The sequence below is a fragment of the Microtus ochrogaster genome, chromosome 6 (genome assembly GCF_000317375.1).
Source record: "Microtus ochrogaster isolate Prairie Vole_2 chromosome 6, MicOch1.0, whole genome shotgun sequence".
In the NCBI taxonomy this organism is placed as follows: Eukaryota; Metazoa; Chordata; class Mammalia; order Rodentia; family Cricetidae; genus Microtus; species Microtus ochrogaster.
In genome coordinates this window covers 57,074,053-57,097,736 of record NC_022013.1, presented here as the reverse complement: position 1 = coordinate 57,097,736, position 23,684 = coordinate 57,074,053, and the positions used below count along the sequence as shown (strand labels likewise).

The 23,684-nt window shown below is 42.3% G+C and overlaps 1 protein-coding gene across 2 annotated transcripts in view; it reads left to right on the top strand.

Moving 5' to 3' along the window:
* Grid1 (glutamate ionotropic receptor delta type subunit 1) overlaps nt 1-23,684 on the top strand; it is a 762,418-nt gene that overhangs the window by 697,334 nt on the left and 41,400 nt on the right. For both annotated transcript variants that reach the window (XM_013346867.2, XM_026779664.1), the window contains exon 13: nt 12,028-12,223. In XM_013346867.2, coding sequence (XP_013202321.2) covers nt 12,028-12,223 — 196 coding nt within the window. The remainder of the gene's footprint in view (nt 1-12,027; nt 12,224-23,684) is intronic.

The window sequence follows — 23,684 nt, the reverse complement described above, 5'->3', positions numbered from 1 at the left end:
GCTTGGGCCAGCTCCCAGACCTCATTGGTGAAGTAAGAAACTAGCCCATCAGAGAAAGAGGTTCTGAAGATGAGTTATCCTGTCACTATAAGAGCGTTTGTTTCAAAGTATGGCTCCTTCGGCCCTCTGAACTCAAATGCTGTCTATTAATAGTAAACAAACCCTGTGCCTCCTCACCTCATTTCCTGGGTTTGTTACCAGAATCGATAATCCTGTACAGGTAGCTTTTTCCTGCACACTGATTCAGAGTGGTTACCGTCTCGTGGCTTTACATTTAATTACAGCTGGTTTTGTATTGTTCAGTAATAGGCTCCTGTGTGCTAGTGTTTGCTTTCAGGCTCTGCCACAGGGAAATACCTTAATTTGTTTTCTTCCACCATGACTGCTGAGTGCCCAGACCTATGTAGTTTATAAAGAGACCTAAGACTTCTGAGCTGTTATCGTGACTCCATCCAGCATGGACATGAATTGGCTTCCTGTGAGTTCCCATTCTGGCATTCCTCCTTTGGTTCAAAATTTCTCATAGGAAATGGCATCCCTCTGGCCAAGTGTTCAGGTCCTATTGTAATGCCTTCCTTGCTAGTCTCTTTCTTCTTCCTATCCTGATGTGTATTCTCATACACCTAGACCCGGACATGTGTGTCTGTATGCGTGTATTACTACACACATGTAAGTTCATGCTTACTGTTACTCAGTAGCTTTGTTCTAATGTGCATATGACTTGTTTTCTCTTAAACCATACCCTTTTCATTGCATAGGACAAGGCACCTGCTTATCTCTGTATTCTCTGACCCTCTCATTGTCTAAGCAGCACTGATAGTTCATCATTTTCCCATTATCTTTGGACTTCTGCAGTTCCATGGTAACTATCCTCTATGTATTTTATGGACAATTGTCTCTGGATTCTGTACTAGAAACTTCTTCATTATTTACCATTTCTGTTCTTAGTAAACAATTAATGTTTTTCTGAATATTCCACCGTCACAGATATCCATGATTTGAAAATACTGTTACCTCAGTATGGAGCATTTTGAATTACTCTCTTTTATGTGTCAAGTCTATTTTGTCTTAAAGTTTAAACCTTGGGCTCTCATTTCCCACTGACCTTCTTTCTTTGCTCCAACTTCTATTACTTTGTTGTCTAGGTGGAATCAGTTTGCTTTTACATTCCTGCACCTCTGTGTTTAATTCTAATAGCATGGTGTTTTCCATTGTCTGTGTGCTTCCTCGCTCTTTCCACTTGGATTAGGCTACTTACTATTGCCATTGGATGGTACTGGAGGATGCAAGTTTTTTTCCCAAGTCATCTTGACTTACTACTTCTACCAGTTCCTGGATGTCTCTGGGCCTCCATCTCTTCGTCTTTAAAGTTGGGGGTGGGTTGTAATAATAACTTCATGAAAGAGATACTGCCAAGGTTAAATGAAGCAATGCAAATAAAGTGTTACTACAGTCTGGAAGTTGCTGTCATTAAATCTTCTAGCATATCCTGTGATGGACAGGGAAGCAGACATAGCAAGGGGGGGGGGCAAAGATATCTTTGAAGAAGGAGATGAGGGATGGAACCCAGTAGGAGGAGAAGAGACAAAGGGTATTTCCCTGGAGAGGAAGGTGCGTCCTGCTGTGCCAAGTGGGAGGGAGGGAGGACCCCTTCACAGCCTCCTGGGAGGGTCCTTAATCTTCTTTGCATCCCAGTCACATTTATGACAGGCTCAGAATGAATTAAGAGTCCCAGCACTGATATATTAAAGGTTAATGGTACATCCTGCTTTTGTACTCATTTGTGGCAGCAAAATTATTTGTGAGTGTTGATAACTGGGAACCAGCCCTGTTTTGACATGGAGGCTCTCGCTGAATGGCAGGGATGCTAAAGAGTCAAGAAAGCAGACAGTGGCTGACTGATGCTGATTTCCACTGAATCCTCGAGAAAGCTTCAACACTTGATGTTACCCTGCTACCCTGTGAAGAAGCACGGAGGGCTGAACTGGGATAGCTCTACTTTCTCAGTCCTTTGCTGAGCCCCCAGCTCTGAGATCACAGTTCTTCGATTTAGTCATCCAAGCCATTGATAAGCCTTCATCCCTGAAGATGAAATGGGCGTGGCCAGTCCACAAGGAAGACTCTTCAACAGTATCTCCAACTTAGACATTTTGAAGGCAAAATCTCTCTCTCTCTCTCTCTCTCTCTCTCTCTCTCTCTCTCTCTCTCTCTCTAAAAGCCAATCTCTGAAAATCCCTCAGCCCTCAACAAATGGAGATAGCTCATCAGCCAAGTTATAGACACTGATGATATAGCAGTCAAGCAAGTAGCCAGGTCTCATTCTTAGGGCAAAACTGACATCAAACACCTTTTATCAGGCTGGGCTACATTTATTTTTATCATACACTTTAAGGGGTAGGTATTTTATTCACGCTTGTCAGCAAAGGCCTCTTTGAGACAGTGACATTTCTCAGAGGTTCAAGACAACCAGGAAGAGCAGCATTTGGCTGAGACAGGAGAATGGAAGGATGCACAGGCTTGTTCTGGGTTTGAAGGCTGGTGCCTAAAGTGTGAGTGTGAGCATATTACATATTTAGTTTGGGAACATATTAGTCAACTCAATGAAGTTGTTACTTGGGAAGTTTCTAGGAGCCTGTGTGGGCAACTTAAGGTAAGTGCAGAGTGTAGAGAGGTGTGTCTCACTAGTGGACTTCAGATTCTGGCAAATATTTGTACCAGAGAAGAGATCTGATGCCCAAGCTCCAGAATACTCCAGAATTCAGTCTGCAAAAATGAAGAACAAGGAAAATGCATGAATAAGGAGATTCGTACAAGATAGTTCTGAAACCCACGAAAAGAAGAGCTTTAGGAAGGTAAAGAGATCATTTGTTATATACTGCTGATGTGGGAAGGAGAGGGAGTCAATAGTTGTAAGATCATTGACCTTGAGAAAAATCAGCTTTTGTTTAGTGGTTAGACAAATGGGTAAGTCAAAATCATAAGAAATGGGAGAGGGTTATGGAAATGATAACCACAGATAACTCTCTAGAGGGACTTGGTGGGAGCTTGGAATGAAATGCAGTATCAAGGTTTATTTATTTATTTAAGATAGAAGATATATGTGCTTTCAAGCTCATGGAAATGATCTGTATAAAGAAGTAATTTCATAATATAAGAGACAGAGGTGACAACTGGAAGAGCAATGTACTTTAAGAATGAAGGCAAGTCCCAGACCCAGGAGACAAACATGGATACACTTAAGTAGGAGCAAAGGAAGAGGTACCAGCACAAAATGTTGGGTAGATTTTCGGTGGTTTTAGAAAAGCCAAGCACTTTAATAAAGCTAAGTTCTTTGCTGATGGCTTTTGCTTTCTTAAGAAATAATAAGTAGGGTCATATTGTAAGAGTCATCCAAGAGATTGGGAGGATCAACTGTGCAGAGAAATTTAGAAGATTGTCCGGCAGCATCAAGGGTCCTCTTGAAAGCAAGGAGGTTAGTGGTTCTAAAGTTAGACCCCTTGCCATGCTAGCTTCCAGTTTGGATTTTTCTCTAGCCATGTTAAGCCTTTGAGTTTCAGGCAGAGAATAGGTTTAAGTCAGAGCTGCTTCTTCTACTGCTGTCTACCACGGTATATATGGGGCAAGTGGATGTAGTTCATGCTCAAGGGAGCTCACAGTTGAGTGAGGAACATAGAATACATGTTATGCAGTGGGTAAGTATCAGGACAGGGTTCAGCCTAGAGTATATAAGGAGACATGGATCTAGTGGATATGGCTCATCCTTCCTTCCTTTCTTCTTCCCTCCCTCCCTCCCCCTTCCCAGTTTTGCTTGTGTGTGTTTATACATATACACTCGCATATTATATATATAGTATGCATGCTTGTGTGTTTTCATGTTTACATGTGTGTCTGTACACATATGTGTATATGAGTGTACATGAGTTTGTGCATGCACATGAAGGCTCAAGGTTCATGTCAGATATCTCCTTTGATGCTCTCTACTTTCTATGAAAGGCAAGGTCTCTCAGTTGAACCCAGCGCTCACTGATTTGTCAAGTCTAGGTAGTCATCTTGTTCCAGGTACTCCCTGTCTCTGTTGCCCACATGTTGGGATTTCAGGAAGGCCACCCCAGCCACCCAGCATTTATCTGAGTGTTGGGGATCCAAAACTCCAGTCCATAGTAGACAGTGCTGTGGATAAGCCATCTCCTCAGCTCTAGGACAGACTCTTTTTATAAGATGTGACAGTTGAGATGATTTCTTGGGTACAGCTTAGCAGGAAATGTGCCTGAAAGCAGACTGGAAGACCCGCGTGAACAGGGTTTCCTACACACTAGACTTCCCAAGCACAGTATCCTGTGGCTAGTGGGGGCAGCAACTGTAATTACTGGAGGAATGAGTCTCTTTCACCAAGGACAATAGAGGCCTGCAGGCTTGACTTAGTGAAAAGCGTGATTCTGCTGTGATTCTGCCATGTGCACAGCCTGTACTCTCTACCAGGACTGCGGTTTCCTAATCTCCCTGAGGTTATTTTCAGATCTCATATCATTGAGCCTGGTCACTTCCAGGGTCCAGGCCTGGATTAAGTCTGATTGAAAGTAGCTGAAGTGGAGGAAATGCTAGCCTGCCTGGTGTAGGGATTTTATCACCGACCCCTGGGTGGGGGGAAAGGGGAGCTGGCCTTGGAATTTCTAAGTTCTTCTGGGCTCTTGGGACTAAAGACACAGCTGTGTGTATGAATCTATTCCACCAGAGCCTGCAGAGTGGACCTTTGGCAGACTGCAGGGAGAGGGGCTTTGTCTTTTAGATGGGTCTTAACTGGCTAGCAGGCCTAGCCAGGAGGAAAAGAGGATGTGGAAGAGAGCAGAGAGTATAGAACTAAATTCAGAGTCCTGAACTGGCAATTGCGTATCTGAGGGATTTAAAAAATCATTGGGGTCACATTTTTAAGTATAATAAAAACGCAAATTTTGCAGGGATGTTTTTGATAGAGCTGGAAGCCTTGGAAGTGCTCTTTGTTGGTCCTGTCCCTCTTTCTGTTTTTATGTTTACTAATGGTTATTCTTCATAAGAGTGGAAGTGACACTGTTTATAAATGTTGAGAGTTGTTTTTCTTGTTTCTGAACAATTTGGGGGAAGTTATCTCTCGATCACATGATATAGTGTCTTCTCTGACTGAGAGTTACTTTTCAAGATACAATATGGATGCTTACAGAAAAATGGCACTAACGTCTATATGCCATTGTTTGCTAAACAGCTACATTTATAATAAACGTTCATGATAAATTAGGCATAATAAAACAATTAAAAAGTAGAGTAATTGTAATATCATACTATAAAAGTTGTTTGATAAATAAATTATTATTTTTCACTTAATAGATCAGGAATTTGTTGACTACCATTTTTGTTTTTGCTTTTGTTTTCTACACTTGTTTCGGGCAATACAACCTTCATCCTGGTGTGGCCCTTACTTCATTCCTAGGACAGTTTTCCTGTCCAGGAATTTACCTTAGCTGTCACTCTGCTCCCTGGGTAGATTCAGAAATGAGACAGACTTGTGAGTGTTAAGATGTTAGTAGACACATCTGCACACGAGAGTAAAGACTTCCATTTGTGGGGATGTGTGTGCCCACTCTCCTGCATCTGTAGGCCACTGCTCTCCTGTAGGAAGAGTAGTAAGAATAGACCTTCTGGAATTAAATTATGCAGGTCTAGGCTACAGCATTCCTATGGTTGTTGAAATCTGTTTTACATGTACTGTACATTGCTTCAGCTTGTGGCAACTGTATTTATCTTCATTGCCAATGTAAATATTTCTGTTGTCATGCAAAGTGGTGTTTACAGATTCTGTTTTATTGATTTTTCCCATGTTGGAAACACATTTATCTCTTTGTTAGTGAAAATGTATCTGTAAGTAGTAAGATTGATTTATAGGGAAGGTGTGGGGAGGAAGCAAGGTCAGAGGCATCTGGGGAGACTGTCCTTGGCTGAGACACTGAACAACTCCAAAGAGGCTGATGGGCAAATGGAAGAATCTGCTCACAGAACTAGGACCATTTGATATGCTCATCATTGTCAGCTGTGCTTTCCAATGGGCAAGACCCCCCCCCCATCCTCCCACTACCCCGGTCAGCAGCTCAGGGTGGGAGATGCAGAAAACAAGCTCCAAAGAGAGCTTTAGTAGAGCCATTGAATGGAACAAATTGGCTCACATGTAAACTTGAAGAACAGAGTAGGCTTTGCCATGGAGGATTTCCAAAGGAAGGAGACGAGCAGAGGTGCTGGAAGTCGCATGATGTACGTGCTTGCACTGTGGCATTTCAGCAGCTGACTAAAACCCAAGGGGCCCAGGACTGATGCTTCAGAAGCCATTTCTCCCAAGAAATTCTTTGCCCTGGCTGCTTTGTGGTTTTCTAGGTGGCCTTTTGAAGTAGAAGCCATTTTGTTCTCAAATCAAGTTAGAGTTTTGGTGTCTCCATGCTCCATTTGTATTCAGACATCCCCTAGACATCCCATTAGGTATCCTAATACCTGGACTAGGCACTATTGATATGGTGGTGATAAGAAGGATTGCTCCTTGGTAGGGAGATAGGGATAAACTGGGGTATGGAGTGATTTCCTTGGGACATAAATGGACAGGTGCAGAGCTCGGCTTTGATCATGTGATCCTGAAAGCCAACGTTTGCTTCCTATCCATGCTTTCTTCACACAGTGTGACCATCCTAGTTACTATACTGTATTGGTTAAATACATTAAGTGTAACCTCAGAGGCTCCAAAATGTGTCAGGGATGCATTGAGGAAAGAAATTTTTAGCACTTCTCCTTCAATTAACTTGATTGAGAACTAGCCAAAGTTTGAATTCTCTGCGTTTCTCCCTGTGACTTCCATTGGTCTGTAGTTTGCAGTGATTTGCTAGTTTGTAGTCTATGTCTGATCTGTGAATTATGTTTGTCCTGATTGCCTGGGTGACCAAAAAAAGGCTTTGCTTTGCATTTATTGAACAGCACGGACAGCGTTGCTCTGGGAAGGAATGAGGGATGCATTACAGAAAAGTTTAACCGAGTTTTCTAAGAGATTAAGTAACTGAGCCCACTGACCCTTACTGACTCAGCTAACAAACAGTATTGTAAATGTGCTGTCATCAAGCAATGTCTATAAGCTGTTTCCAGTGCTTATGAGTGGGTCTTTGTTGTGCAAGGTTACTCTTGACCTATTGGCTGTTTTCTGCAAAGGCTTACCCCCTACCGACTGCTCTGAATCAGAGGCATGGAAGAGTCCATAATTTGAGATTAAAACTCTGCATCAGTTTAGGCTCTGTCATCTGATTACATGACAATTCCAAGACAAGTTACATTGTTGCATTGTTCTCTTAAGGACAGGATAAACAAATAGGTGTATATACTGCAGGATATCTAGCTAAGTCTTAAGTGACCTTGAGGTATATCTTTACCTCCACTGTGAGATCCAGCCTAAGGTCCAGTCTTTTAGAACATAAAATGTAGCAACATACCATGTTTAACTTTGCCACATGGGCACAATAGTTCAAACACCGGGGGCTACTTGTGGGCAGTCTAACAGAAGAGTAGACACGCACTAAACACGTACGTCTGAACACGCACATACGTCTGTGCCGGATGTATGCCTGAGATCATTCATATTCATCATCCCAGAGAAACGGAGATGACCTATGGAAGCTAAGACCTCAGCTGTGAAACGTGTTGCTTTGGTCTATGTTTCTAGAACTTAATTCATTAGAGTCACTTGAAGAACTGTGAAATCGCAGCTGCTTCGCAGCAGCCCCAGAGTTTCTGAAAGGTAAGATCTGGGATAAGGATCAAGAATTTCCATTTCTCAAAATGCCAAGGGGGGGCTGCTGAGACTGCAGCCTCAAAGACCCCATGAAAGCTGATGGGGTCCATCAGATGGATAGCTGATGGGGCGCGTCAGATGGCTGGGCTTTTCTGAGACAGGACTGCATCCAGAGCCGCCAGCTTGCCAAAGCTCCCTGCTAGCTGGCTAGAATCACTCTGCAGTGTGCATGCCAGGTGAACTGCCTTCTCTCACCTGTCAGGACCAGCAGACGTAACTTCTCTTCCTAGAGGGACCTACTCATTGGTTCTTCCTTGACTGCCTCCATCCAGGCTGCACAATTCAGCTAAATGCTTCCTTCGGGAACCCTTTCTGAATGTCTGGCATGCAATTTAGTGGCTACTTGCCACTTAGTTGTTAAAGATGCCCCATTTGTACTGTATTTCACTCTCATTTACTGTTTGGTCAGTGCTGTTTTGTTTGTTTGTTTGTTTGTTGTTTTTCTCCAGCTGCTCTTGTATGTCCTTTTGTAGTTAACCTCTGGGAGATTCTCACTATTCATCTCCTGCTTTAGTTGTCACTGTGCGTGACCTGTTAGGCAGGTAGCAACTGCTTGGGGCAATAGCCGGTGCAGAGACTTTATCGTGCACGGTGTGTGGTACACACTGGATTGACAGGAATCTGACCTGTGATGAGTGCACGTGCCCTCCATCTGTCTTACACTGTAAGAGCCTGGACACTTGTAGTCACTTCTTGCCGGAAAGAGTGGCTTCGGAAAAGGTTAATTGTATGTGCTGCAAGTGTAGCTCTCTCCTGGTGGAACTCCTTCACTTTTTTTTTGGATGGGTGTCCTATCTGCCCTCAACATCTGCCTCTTGCTGATTGCCAATGCTGGCTTGGCAGCCACATTGACTGGCTGTCCTTGCTCTCCATTATCCATCCCCGAATGCCCTTTCCCCAACTCTGCACTCTGACAAGAGGACAACTGTCCAGGGAGGCGATAGTTTTGTTGTATCCTTAGGTGGGCCCACCTCTGCTAGCCGTTTTAGGCTTAGGCCCTCAAGAACAGGATGATTGACTGTGTTGTGTCAGTCAGAGAAGTGGGCTTGGAATTCTTTGTTGATTGAGTGTGCATCTGGGATTGGAGAGATCTCTGCTTCCCAGCTTGTGGCTGTGGGAAGGGAGAGATAGGCCAGGCCGTGAGTCAGAAGGTGAAGCTTCACAGGAGGAAGGGGAAGCTGGAGGAAGGGAAACAGTAATCTACGCTGGACCAGAAAGGGAGAGGGCCATTAACATTCAGGCTGCCAACTTGTTGTCCCTGATGGTCCCTGAGCCTCTCTGTCCAGGATCACCATTATAAATAAATACACGGGATGGAGGAAATCCCAATTTCCAATGTGGGGATAATGCAGGAGATCAGAGCTTCCTGCAAGTTAGGCATTCATTCCGTACTTGCAGAAACTGCAGTAATTTAGAGTAGTTCAGTATTTAGACTCAACTGTGTAATTCATCCTGATGTTTCCCATTCATCAAAGCCTGTGTTTGTTTGTATTACCATGAGAAAAATTAAAAAAGAATGTAGGAGAAAGACGATTTCCCCTCCTTTTATTATAGGCAAATTATGGCAGAGTTACAACCCTTGGGGCCCTTCAAGCAAAGGAACATCTTGCTTCAATTAGATATAAATAATGAACAATAATTAGAATGATTTCTTCATCAAATTTGTTATTTCATGTCTCTTTTCATCTGCAATGTATTGAGATGAATCCTGAGCTCTGTTTCTAGCCCACATAGCAGGACCAGGGGAATGCTATAAAGTGTGCCACCACAGCCGAACAGAGCATCTGTACCATGCAGACCCTTGTGCGCTTGCTGTGCAGGCTGCTATCAGCCCTGGGCCCAGGACCACGGGGTAGTGATGGAACTGCTTCATCTCCAGGCCTCCAAAGCCTTATTTCTGGTGGGACTCATACATAGAATACTAACTCAGAATCATGACCTCCAGCTCTTAGGCAATGGCCCCATCAGGTACCACTCTTTGTCCTGAGCATAAATCCTCCTTAATCCTCAATAAGAACCCACTGCTGCAGGCTCAACCCCTAGCCCTTATCTTAAGGTTTGGAAACTGAGGCACAAAGATATCAGTAAACTTGCCCAGGCCCATCTTATTAGTGATGGTAGGGCCTAAAAACAAAACAAGCAGCTAATCTTCAAGCTGTGGAGACAGCATAGGGAGTCCTGGGCTAAGGATGACTTTACAGCTAGATTTGTAGAAGTCTACAGGTACATGACTGGGATAAAGGGGTTCCCAGCAAAAAGAAGAGCCATAGCCTAATAGCTATGGGTGGCATCTCTTATTTTCAGGTTGGTAATGGTGCTAAGTAGGGACAGGGAAAATCACTGGATATGAACCAAAGACAGAAATTGTACAGATCAGCCAGCCTAGCAAGATTGGTTGGTGTGTTGGTAAGTGTCTTGTCAAATTGGCACAAGTTTGGAAGATTTAGGAAGACAGCCACTCAACAAAGAAAGTGCCCCCTGTCAGATTGTTTGTAGGGAAGGCAGTGGGGGATTTTCTTGATTAATGCTTGATGTGGAAGGGTTCCATCTACTAGGGCTGGTTCCATCCCAGGGCCAGGTGGTCCTGGGTTGTACAAGCTAGTAAGCAACATGCCCCCAAGGTCTCTGCTTCAGTTTCTGTCTTCAGGTTCCTGATCTTCTCTTCATGTTAGCTTTTAAGCTGTAAGATGATATAAATGCATTCCTTTCCAGTCTCCTTTTGGTCATGTTGTGTATTGCATCATAGAAAAACAAAATAAGACAGTTGGGTTGACTCTTCCTGGTCAACCTGTACCAATAACTGTACCTCTTATCAAATCTGGTGAAAGATTTGATAAGAGGTACAGTTATTGGTATTGGTTGATAAAGGAGATACTGAGAATTTCAGAAGAAAAATAGATAAAAGGTGATCTGGTCAGACCTTGGAGAGAAAGCTTGAATTCCCATTGGGACTTTTAAAATTCTGTAAATTGGGCTGGTATATGGCATTCTAACTGCCGTGATAGGCACGACTTTTCAAATAGCAAACAAGAGTACTGGACTAATTCATCCTTCCTGCTGAGGATTCCTGACTTAGCAGTGGCTCAACTAAAGTGTCTTTGATGATCTAATGGGGTGAAAATAACAAGCACTAAAAGCTGTATTTTAAATGTTGAGTTTGGATCTCTTCCTGGGCTAGTGATATATGGAAAGATTCTCTCTTGTGGAACTGGGTGGCAGCAATGACTGGATCTCCAAGTGGGCCAGGTGATCCCGTGGATTTAAATTGATCCTCTATAGGGTGCTGTGTTGCCAGGTTTATATATGGGTGCTCTAGCATACACACATACACATATTAAATAAGTAGCAGATATTTCATATTTTATTCACGGTATTCCATGTATGATAACATGGGTGATATAGACACAGTAGGGTTAGGCAGGTGTATGAAGCACATGTTCAGCTTAGTGGCATTTTCAGTTCAGGATGGCTTTGCTACCATACAAAGCAGAAAGTCGAGAAGTATATGCATTTCTCTTTTCAGAAAGAAGCCTTTTTCTCTGAGCCCTGTTTAGTTGTCTGTTTCCAGGTTGCTAAGGGGACTTCCTGAGACACTCTGGCCTTCTAACCCGTGTCTTACTAGAACCACTCAAATTGGTTACTAGGTGCTCAGTGTCATTAATTGGCTGGAACTCCAGCATATCTGCAAGTTTTGGAGAGGACATCTATTAATTGATTCAGCGTTGTAGTGTGTGTTGGTGCCAAAGTAACTCAGGACTAGTCATCTGCATCATCCATCCTGCCCGCTCAGCTTTTTGATGTGCAGGGCAGAAACACCAGTAATTTGTGTTTTATGCTGCCCTGACTCTGTTATGCTGTGATTTCCTGCCTTTATGTATATTTCTGTAGCTAGACTCAAAGCTTGCTGATGACAGGAATTATTTCTTACTTATTGTTTCATCCTTTGATCTCAATACAATACCTGGTTTTATATGCTCGGTCATCTTACTGAGGAAACGTAGCTGTGATATGTGGAAGCTGGGCTCCAGGCTGAGACATTTGGATGCTGGGTGTGATGAATGTGGTTAATGGGTCATTGTAGGACTTAGAACTCAGGAGGGGCTTGCAGGCCGTTTTATCCTTACAATGTATAATATGCAGCAAGTACCAATGTGTTACTCTCTCTCTCTGCCTTTCAGGACGTTTCAGGACCTGTCCAAGCAACTGGAGATGTCTTATGGCACCGTGCGGGATTCTGCTGTATACGAGTACTTCAGAGCCAAGGGTACCAATCCCCTGGAGCAGGACAGCACTTTTGCTGAGCTCTGGCGGACCATAAGCAAGAATGGAGGTGCCGACAACTGTGTATCCAGTCCTTCAGAAGGCATCAGAAAGGTAGGCACAACTGGGATCAGGGTGCAAGAACTGGGAGAGAGGCTATGAATTGTATCATGTATTAGACCAGAGATATCTTCCCAGAGGCATCTGCTTGTAGGCAATCCATCCTGTTATTGCTCAAATTGATGCCCACTCTTAGCTGTAGAAGCAGAGGAGCTGTGCAGTAGATGCTGTTTAGGTTTCTGTGGGAAAGTTGGTCAGGGGAGGGCAGAGAGGTTAAAACAGAGCCTCGCGCCTCTCTCCACATTTGCCGTTCATCTTGTGGCACCATGAACCTGCTCCTTACAGCTGAAAGCACTTGGTGAAAACAGAGCTTCAAGTGAACAATGAGCACCTTTGGGACAGATGTACCCATGGCACATGTCCCGAGATGCTAACACAGGGAAGGCCACATGGGGCAGAGATGATCGGAGAACATCTTTGGGCTGTACTATGAAGAAGGGGTCTTTTGCGGATGGTAGGAAGGACAGTGGTTCTGCGATGGAGCCTGTACTGGAGAGGGAAGAGGCCAGAGCCAGAGTAGAAGGTCAGAGAAAGCCTATCATCTTCTGGTTTGCCTTTCTGCTTTCTGTTGTTGTTATAAACACCATGGCCAAAAGCTGCTTGGAAATGGAGGGCTGTTTTTGTTGTTTTTCATCTCCGGATTCCTGGTTACAGTCTGTCTTTGGGGGATGTCAGGCAGGAAGCAGAAGGCAGGAACTAAAGCAGAAACTAAAGCGATGCTGCCTATTGACTCGCTTCCCTGGCATGCGCAGCCAGTTTTCTTATGTAACCCAGACACACCTGCCCAGGGATGGCAGCATCCACAGTGAGCTGGGTCCTCCTATTTAAGTTGCCAATCAAGAAAATATCCTCACAGCACAATGCCACAGGACAATCTATTGGTGGCAATTCCTTAATAGAGGTTCCTTTTCCCCAGGTATCACTAGGTTGTGTCAAGCTAATGATAAAATCTAACCAGGACAGTTACTGTCTTGAGTAGTTTGTCAGACATTGTTCCTTTGTTTAGCCAGGTTCCTACAATGACTTCCGCCGAGAGTTGCTATATCATTCAGTGAAGGTCGGAGACACAGAGTCTCGCTATGGTTAGACTCAGACTCTTTGTCTCCTTGGCATCCAGACTAAGGACTGAAATTCATTGCCGTGTGCTAGTCTGTGACTTTTAAAGCTTGCTGGAAGAAAAGTGGTGTGATAAATGCAGGTGTCTTGTGACTGCTGCTGTTACCGTTGGCATCCTTCTGTCCAAAAATCCTAGCGTGGGGCAGCCACTGTCCCTAAGGTCAGTTACAAACTGTGAGTGGCCCCAGGACAATACTACAGTCTTGCTGCCCAGCGGCCTCACTATTACTTTTTATCCTTCTCTCTCTCTCCCCTCCCTACCTGAAAAATTCTGCTATCACCCCAACACACACACACACACACACACACACACACACACACACACACAAATACTGTAATCCTCTTCTTGGTGATTCAGAAACCTTCTGGCCACGCTGCACGGTGCCAAGGATGTGAACTGAACTTGGACAAATTTCCGTGGCCACTTATTGACATTGTTATACTCTTCGTGAGATTAGCACCACACCCTCAACCCTTCCAGCCCCATCCCAGGGGAAGCCTAGGACATCCAAAAGGAGAGGTCTCAGCTCTGCGTGGGAAGCTTAGTATGTCCTGGCAGAATGTGGTTTTTGTTTCATGACCTCAGTGTGTGATGGATCCTAACTGGGAATACATTCTTACACATCTATTTGCAGGGACTTAAGATTCTATAACATATGTGGTGGATTTTTTTTAAGTTTTATATTTAACCAGAATAATAAAATGTTATGTAACTGTGCCATTATCATGCTTACAAGATTAGCCCTTCTTAATTCCTACTGCACTATACTAGATGCTCCAGCTGTGTGCTCCTAGGTTCTCTTATATCCGTAACATCCAGTTTGTGGTGGCAGGTGACTTCATTTGGAGATAATGAATACAAAGTTGACTAACTGCCTTTTTTTGTGAGTATGAGGCCTAAGTGAGCAGCTTGGAGTTCCTTTTCTTGGCCTCTGTATCTCAGGAAGAGTCAGTTCTCACAGACGATCTTACAAAGACTCAGTAAAATAGCACTACATTTAGTACTTCTTAGAAAGAAAAGGTAGCTAGTTATCAGGAGACATTAAGGATGGAATAGTTACAACACTTGTAGTCATATATGATGAGTATCAAGAACATATGATGTATAAAAAGAATACATGATGGACTTCTACAAACCAAAAAGGAAAGCCCAATCAATTTAGTGAAAACTGGGCAAAAGTCTTACACAGGCGTTTCCCAGAGAAGCAACACATATGGCCAATAATCACAGGGAGAGATGCTTAAAGTCGTTAGTGTTTTATGAAATGCAAATTAAGATCATAACGATATATCATTTTACACCAATTAGCCTGGTGCAGAATGAGAGGTGGGAGAGAAGATGCAGTGTAACAGGTGCTTAATTGTTGGTGGGGTTGTACTCAATACAACCCCTTTGGAAAAGGGTTTGCCATTCTGCTATAGAATGAGATGCCATGTATTCTGTGGTCCAGCAACTCCACGTCTGTGTATCGACCAAAAATTAATATCCCCACAAACTCCTCGAGACAGAAAAGGCCATGGTAACATTGGTGCAAACCCTGGAAACAATCCAAAGGACCCATAACATGAAGAAAAACATCTGCAATAAAAAGGATGAACTACAGTTGCCTCGAAAGGTATAGATGAATCTTCACAGTGTAATATTGAACAAAAATGCATTATAGGCCATTTCGTCTGGGTCAACTAATAGAAAATAACATACCATCACCCCATTTTAAAAAAAATGTATAAAGCACTCTGAGATACACATCCAAAGTAATGATAAAATACAAGAGTCACCATGGTGATTCTGCCGATGGGAGACATGGGGAGAAGGAAGGAGAGAAGTTGTTACTGTTGGAGTAAGTCAGAGTCACCATTAGCTGTTGGATAAGCAGAGGTTTTATTTTTTTTTATATTTTCATGTCACACAATATTAGGTAGTAAAGGACTCAGTTATCAAAAAGAATCACGAACAGATATCCTAAAGCAAGGTACATGATTAATATCATTCTATGCATCTCTCTGCTCATCCAGATAAATCCATACAAAATCAAGTCCAGTCTGGCTCCAGACGTGCCCGTCCTTTCCTGTTTAGTCTGTATGCCTGCTTCGGTGTCGGGACAACCAATACATACCATTAATCCCTCTGGGAGGGGACAGATCTGGAGATGGGTCATTGGGGAGATGCCTCTCCCCGGGCTTAGTCAGCCCTAGTCCATTGTTCTTGCTCATGAGTAAAGCAGTATAAAATAAAAACAAACAGTTAAAGATAAAAATAAAGAGTCCTTATCCAAGCTCATTGTTTCAAGATACAGAACATCGTCATTCTTTTGGAATCTTTATTCTACTATGACATCATTTTATAAACTCTAATCTGGCTTCAGAGTCACAACTCCCCCTCCCACACACACTGCTTGCATTTGAATCTCCAAGTGGGGGGGATTGTCTGCCAGCACTGAACAAATAAATGTTCAAGCTTTTATAGTCAGGGTCATAAAAGTGAGTTTTTAGTATTACCAGAAAATGAAGAATGTTACTTTTTTTTTTTTAATTGGAAAAGAGCTCCAATTCCCTACCAGATCTTTCCCCTTCACTGGTTCGTGTGCAAGGTCTGGACCGAAAAGCTCCCTCTCTGCACCATGGAGCTATCCCTCCCTGCATGAAGATGTATTTGGTAACCTTATGGGTCGTTAGGCGACAGCAGACCAGGCTACCTCTGGTTATGCTCTAAGTGCAGACTGTGTCCCTAATGTCATAAGTATAACTCCGTAAGGAGAATTGACAAGTCGGAAGACATGGGCTGCAGCCCAGCCTCCCTTAGAAGAGCAGCCTCTCCAAACGCCATTCGGAACCTGCTTGCTACTGTGCCCTGCAGACTGCCCTGTAAAGCTAAGAGATGCCTACCTGTAGATAGCTCTGCAGAGGTTAACTAAGAGATGCCTTCCAAGGGACTTTTTCTGGAGATGCCATTAGCCACAGAAGGACAATCACACTTCTAATTTCCAGTTGCTCTTTGGTGACTCTGGCGCCATTTCCAGACAGTGTGCAAAAGTGGAGCCATATCTAATTGCTACTAAAGTCAAGGACCTTAGTATCTGGGCAAAGCTGGAGAAGTGCTATTGTTTTTTATTTGGAAGTACTGCAGCTTTTAATGGCCTGAAACCAGCTTGCCTAGGATATTGCTTAGAAAGAAGAAATCCCTTTTCTACAGTAGCAGAGCTGGAAAAGTTATGTCCTGGTTGCCCTGCAACTGAGTTCTATTGCTTCGTGCCCAATACTGCTCAGACAAGGAAGAACACAGGCTGTTCTGGGCTGCAAGTAAGACAGCAAGGAACCATTCAGAAAGAGAAGGAATATTTTTATTTATGAAAAGACTACAATGCTTATATTTTGCAAAACTGCCAGTCATCTCAATAAAATGGCCCTCTTCCTGAATGAGTCATTTGTTTGCTGTCTGCAGGAGCAGTGGCAGATGAATTAAGCCCACAGTGCCTACTCTCTGTTGGCAGGTTATAAGCCCTAGATTTCTCCGATGAAAGAGCAGGGAAAACATGGTTCAATTTTGGCTTATGTCTTGATAGCCTTCTCCTGGAAGGGAGTCCTCTGGTCCTGAAGGATGTGTGGCAGGGAGAGGGGGTGAGGCAGTCTTCACTCTTCTCAACCACACATTCTTAGCAGACCAATGGAAGACTAAGTGGTCGCCATTATCTGCACATGCAGGGTAATTTTGTTGAAATTCTTTTTTAGGTTGTATTTTGAAATTAGTTTACTAATTAGTTCATTTCCTTAAGTTTTTTTTTCCCCCACACATCCTTAGTTTTGGCTCATCCATTTGCCATGCCCTCCCCTCCCCTATCCCACTGTACCATCCATGCTTAATCCTTTAGCCTGCATTATTCTTCCCTCTTTCTTCTTTTCACATTGTTCTGTTTATTGTTCTACTATTCATCTGACTTATTTTTTCTTTGATTTGGGATGCATGATAGTAGACTTCTATGTGGCTTTTCACATCTCCTTCCTTTGAATTATGCCTATTTTTTTACCTCCTGATTCCTACCAAAGTCACCCACTCTTCCCTGCATAAAAGCCCTTCTGCACCCAGCATTCCACCTCACAGTTAATTTGCCCATAACCACCCCCCCTCACCACCACCAAGGATCAGGGAAGATGACAGTAGAGTCCTCACAAAGACTGGAGGGTTAGGGCAAGGTGCTGGGAAGTGTTGTGTTCTAGACAGGGGCAATAGTTCTAGACTATTTCAATCATCACAAGATCTATCAAGCTGATGACAATTCCAGTGTAGGTGGGCAGATGGTCTCCAAAACAAAGCCCTTGACTAAGAACCTATTGGCAATGGATAGTTGCTGGGGGAAAAAGGATCACTATTTATTGAGGATGTAGCCTCTAGTAGATTTCCCATGCTCCAGGGAATGCTCCATATCCATGGATTTACCTAGTGGGTTGTGAAAAAAGAAGATACATGAAGTTGGGAGGGAGGCATGTTATGGAGAATACAGGGAGTTGGAAGGAGGAAATGTGGCTATATTATTATGATCATATTTCATCATACACATATATGAAATTCTCAAAACTAAAGAAAAAATGTAAGAAACCATAAAGACTCATCAAAGATTGGCAAATCCATGCCATATGGTTATAATCCAAATATATATTTTTGTAAATAAAATGTTACTAGAAGATGTCTCCACCCATTCATTTACATTCCATTTCTGTCTTATATCTTGCTAATTGAGCAGAGTTGATAGAGACCATATGGCTTTTAAAGCCTAAAATAATTATTATCCATTACTTTACCAAAGAAATTCCTGGCTGTTGGCTCAAGCAGAGCTGTGTATCATTCAGTTGTTCATAGGCACTGCTAGTTACTCATCATCCATATTCTGCATGATCTGGAAGTTTATGGGGGCCTAGAAAGTGCTGTAATCTATCTCTACACCATTGGAGAGCTCATAAGTTCCTCGAGTGGCTCATCATCTGTGCTGCACCACCCAAAAGCTCATTGGTGCCTTCAGCAATTCATCCTCTGTGCACTACTCAGCAATTCATGTTTTAACCCTTGTCTAAATTAGGGCTTCTGTTGCTGCAATGACAAAAATTCACCTGGGGAGGAATGGGATTATTTGACTTCACTTCTACATTGTAGTCCATCGCTGAAGGAAGCCAGAACAGGAACTCAAATAGGGCAGGAAACTGGAGGCAGGAACCAATACAGAGGCTGTGGAGGGGTTCTCTTTACTGGCATGCTCCTCATGCCTTACTCAGCCTGTTTTCTTATAGAACCCAAGACCACCAGCCCAGGGATGGTACCATTTCAATAGGATGCCCCCCCCCATCAATCACTAGTTAAGAAAATGCCTTATAGGTTTGCTTACGGCCCCATCTATGGAAGCAATTTCTTAATTGAGGTTCCCTCATCTTAGATGACTTTAACTTGCATCCAGTTGACATAAAACTATCCAGCACAACCCTATACCATGTAGTAGTTCACAAACCCTTTGGCTAGTTCATAATTTAGTTTTACACCATTGTGCTGTTTACAGCCACATCTCATAGTTCCTCATCTAGCTCTGCACCATTCAGGGTCTCCTGGGTACCTCTAGTGGCTGGCTCTGCCTTTGCCTTTGCACCTTCTAGTAACTTGTTCACTGTGTGCTTTTTTTTTGTTGTTGTTCTTTTCGGTCCATCTCAGGTGATATAAGAACTTCTCCCTCACTATACTATAACCAAATTTTGTGCTAGCCTGGTATAATCTCACCTTGGCATCCCTTGCACACTCTCTGAGCACCAGGCACGGTGCCAAATGACTTACACACACTGTTGTTTACATCCTAAATAGGCTAATTGACTTTCACTGTCTCCAAAATGTAAAAATGGGACTTTAACCTAAGAAAGGGTGACTGCCCAACGTCACACAGACAAGAGTGGAGCAGTCACTAAGCCAATGTTGCCTGTTCGCCCAGGCTAGCCCTCCATTCCATTCCCTTAATGTGTTTGCACTTCACGTACAGTACTTTCAATTCCTTTCCACTTGCATGCCACACTAGCAAGCTTTATGCCTAGCTTCCATTTTCAATCTTATCCATCCTTCCATGTGTCATAGCAAAGGTTATTTAGATGTGTGGTCTTATTTTTTGACTCTTAAACTATTAAAAATTATCAATCAGAGGGATTACGAAATGCAGAATTGAGCTTCCAAGTGGTTCAAATTTATATGATAATAGCTATGTCTCATGAAGCTAGACTTTAATGTTGCTGGCGGGAATATATATTTTTTCTTTAGTTCAATCAGCTCGAGCAAGTGACATCCAACATAACCCAGTGTCTGGGCAGTGCCATGCTGATCTGGATTGCCAAACGACTAATCCTTTCCATAAATCAGATCTAATATTTAATAACATTGTCACATGGAATATAGTGTTGATAGTTTAAATGTCAATCTTTACAGCTCATTGAGTTCTTTGAATAAATAAATGAATAGCTTGTCTTGGATCTTGTGGCTAGAGACAGTAATTTTTCAGGGAGGGAAGTAGCTTTTGAGGCCACAGTCTTCACAGAAAGTGTTTCTTGCCCTCTTGGTGCATATCTCTGATGTCACGAAGTAAACACACGCATGCGCGCGCACACACACACACACACACACACACACACACACACACACACACGGAGAATAGAACACACATCTTACTTCTCCACCTAGCTAATGCTTGACTGGGTACCACCTCTCAGTGCCTGCCTGCAGTGGTACCTGTTCTCTTCCTTTCTGCTCTATGATGAGGGTTGCTCTTACTCTGTGCACTCTTTGCAGTGTCAGTGATCAGTTCTATGAGGGGATGGGGAAGTGGTCCCCAGAAACACTGCAGCATTCTATCAGAAGACTAGAAACTTTAGAACTCCATAGCACCCACCTGTGGCAGGACTAGGTAATGGAGATGGCTTGTGTATGTGGTAGCATCCTGGTTTTGTGTCATAATGGAATTTCCTACTGAGAAGAGAGAGATGCTTTCCCCAAGGGGTACTTCTTGTGCTTTTGGGGATCCTTGATTAAAAGACCAGGCATAGATAATAAGAAGAGGGCTGGCAAGCCCAACAGAAAGCAATAACTTCTGATACCTAACTGCATGCTTTAGGACCGAAATTATGTCCTCCGTTTGCTTCCAAGCCAGTCTGGTGCAGTTCTCTGAGCATCCTTCCTTCTAACCCACTCACACTGGATAATCAGTTTTTCTTTTCTATACCTTTTGTGTCTGCTTTGCAGCACTTTATCCACTTTACAGGTTGAATGGTCTCTTTACTCATTCATTTATTCATTTATTCCCTTGTTCGCTCATTATAGAAAGGCAGTGTGAGTGGGTTTTGCCTAGGAGTTCTACATGTGAGTATAAACTGCATGTCATTTAATCTGTGGCTCTGAGCAATTGGATTCACCTTGTCGAATCATCGGTGAGACTTCCGGAACATCTGCCCAGCTGCGATATGGATTTACCAATGTGTACAGCTGAAGGAAACCAGTGAGGATTGTAGCCCCAGGCATTGTAGATGTCAGGACCTTGTCTTAGCATCTGCCATAGGAAGACGAAATTTCGGAAGAGAAAATTAAGCAAAGGCAAGCACCCCTCAGGCTTTCATGAGGAACGACTGGCATACATAGGATAAGATGCATACATATGTTGTTTACCTCAGGAGTTTGGGCAAAATATACATTTCCATCACCTACAAATGTTCTTTAGTCATGTTCTCTACACAGAGTTTGCAGGATTACATTTACCTTTCTCGTGGTTCCTAGAAATGGATTCAGAATATAAATACTCGTACTCACCTTCTGTCACCCAACAGAGTTCTGTAAGACCGGCCTATGACACTGTGATGATCACTTTTGTAACTGTTCTTCCTTTTGTTTTTGGTGTTTAGAACAGTATTCCTTTTGAAGAATAATTCTCATCTCATTTATCCACTCTGCCTGGAGCACATTACTGGTGTTGACAGTTGAGGGCTGTTTTTAATAGGGCAATATACATTTTTTCAGAAGTCTTATGTGGAGTTGTGTTTCCATTTTTCTTCACTGGATACATAGTGGTGGATCTGCATGGTCATGGAGTTGGTGTGGGTGGGTCTGTTATTGTGTAGAAATGCCTGTCTGGTGTTAATGCTGTTTCACACACTCATGGGCAACACACTGCTTATGTAAGCTCAGGTTTCTAGACAGTCCAACCAATATTAGTGTTCCTAGTCTTTGTGACTGGCTTTGAAGTTACAGCCGATTTTAACTTTTTGGCTAAATTATGGTCAGTTCAGTGGGTGTGAAGAACTGTCTCATTAGGTGTTTTAAGTTGGTGGCTACTGATGTTAACTAGGTGTTCATGTGCTTATTGGACAGGCATACATCTTCTTCAGAAGTGTGAGCTCAAGCCTTTTGGTAAATTTTATTGGGCTTTTCATCTTTTCAATGCTGATTTATATGAATTTTTAATATATTCAGACTATAAGTCCTCAGTGAAACATAAGTGCTACAAATATAATTTCCAGAGTATAACTGGCCCATTCATTTTCTTAATGGTATCTTTTGAGAAGCAGGAAATTTTAATTTTGATAAAATACTATATATAAGTTTTTAATTTTTTATGGTTAATACTTGTGTCCTGCCTAAAATCTATCACCCAATCTAACATTCAAAGTTTCTTCTAGAACTTTTAATACTTAGTATTAACGTATGTTTTATTTGGAATGAAATAGCTGTTCAGATTTATCTATTGTCTATAATATGTTTACTTAAATAGGTGTAATTTGCTAAAAATAATAATAATCCTTGTCAGCCCAACACATAGATGAGATCTCTTGATAATCAGAGGCAAGACTCATGTTGCTCTGTTACCTGATTCTCTATGTCTGCTCTTGACCAGTTGGCTCTAATACCAGTACAAAAATGATACTGTAATTCTATAAGCTAGAAGCATGAATATTTTCATCTTCTCACATAAAATTGTTTCTGAACCTCGGAACTCTTTACTTTTATTTAAATCTTAGAATTATCTTGTCAATTTCTTCAAAAAATTGTTGAGATTGTGATAATGGACAAATTAGATAAAAATATATCTCCTTATAATACTGAGTCCTGAATATGTTTTGCTCTGAAAACCAAAATTAGCTAAATTTCCCCTCATTGATCTTCTTTGTTGTTTCCGTTTTAACTTTAGCTTTTCTTAAAACCATTTTTCTTCTGTTGATTTTTAGTTACGATTTTTCTCTGTACTCATATAGTTTCTTAATATTGGACTGTAGATCATTAATTTTATATGTTTTCTTTCCTAATATGAGCAATAAATCTGCTTACTTTAAGTACTCCCTACAAGTTTTTAAATTTTATATGTTTTTTTAAATTCTCATTAAGTTCAAAATATGAAGTATCGGTAGATTGCAATAATGTACTGTGCATTTTTTAAAAGGTAGAAGGGAGGAGTTAGGAAGTATTGTCATGAAAAAATGATGAATATTTAAGGTGGTAAGCATGTTTAACTTGATTTGAACATTATGTAGCATGTACAGGTATTATGCATGATCTGGTACCTCATTCCATGTGTATACTGTTGTTATGCATCAATTAAAGTTTCAAAATAAAAATAGCACATTAATCATTTTTAGATGAAGAGGTGAGGTTTCACACTAAATTTAATGTCCAAGTGTCCCTGCTGAATTCAGTGGACAGAAACTAATGGCTGTGTTTTGGTTTTGGAAAGACCATGGGCACAGAACAGGGATTTCATTACTGAGCAAGTTAGGCTGGAGTCATCCTGGAATAGTTTTATTGGGCACACACATTTTGCAGTCCACATGTCTCTGTGCTTTTCTGTTTTGTAGAGAAAAGTATAAGACCGCAAGGAAAAACTGTCAAGCAGGAAATTAAACACGCAGAAAGATAATGGAATTCAGAGAGGCAGAAAAGGAAGCTGAACTCGGGGGGGGAACAATGCCCATTTGTATCTTCACTAAACGTCCAGTTCTCTTGTAGGCGGATGAAGGTGATGATCTTTTCCCTGCTTCACAACTGCTGTCTTCTGAACCCCTTCTCCTGCTCTTAGGCTTCAGTCTCCCAAGTTCTAGAGGCCTCGGCAACTAAAGGTTCCTGAGCCCCCTTTCTCAGCTTTAACTGTGTGGTGCACCCAAACTCCACATGCACAGTCATCCCCAGTCTGTGGCTGTATTAAAATAAGTGATTTTAATAACAAAATATATAGATTTGTACATACACACAACAGACGCTTATGCTTATAATTCACATATAGCATTTAACCATTAAGAAAAATGCTATCTTAAAGTTGTCTTGATTTGCATTTCCCTGATC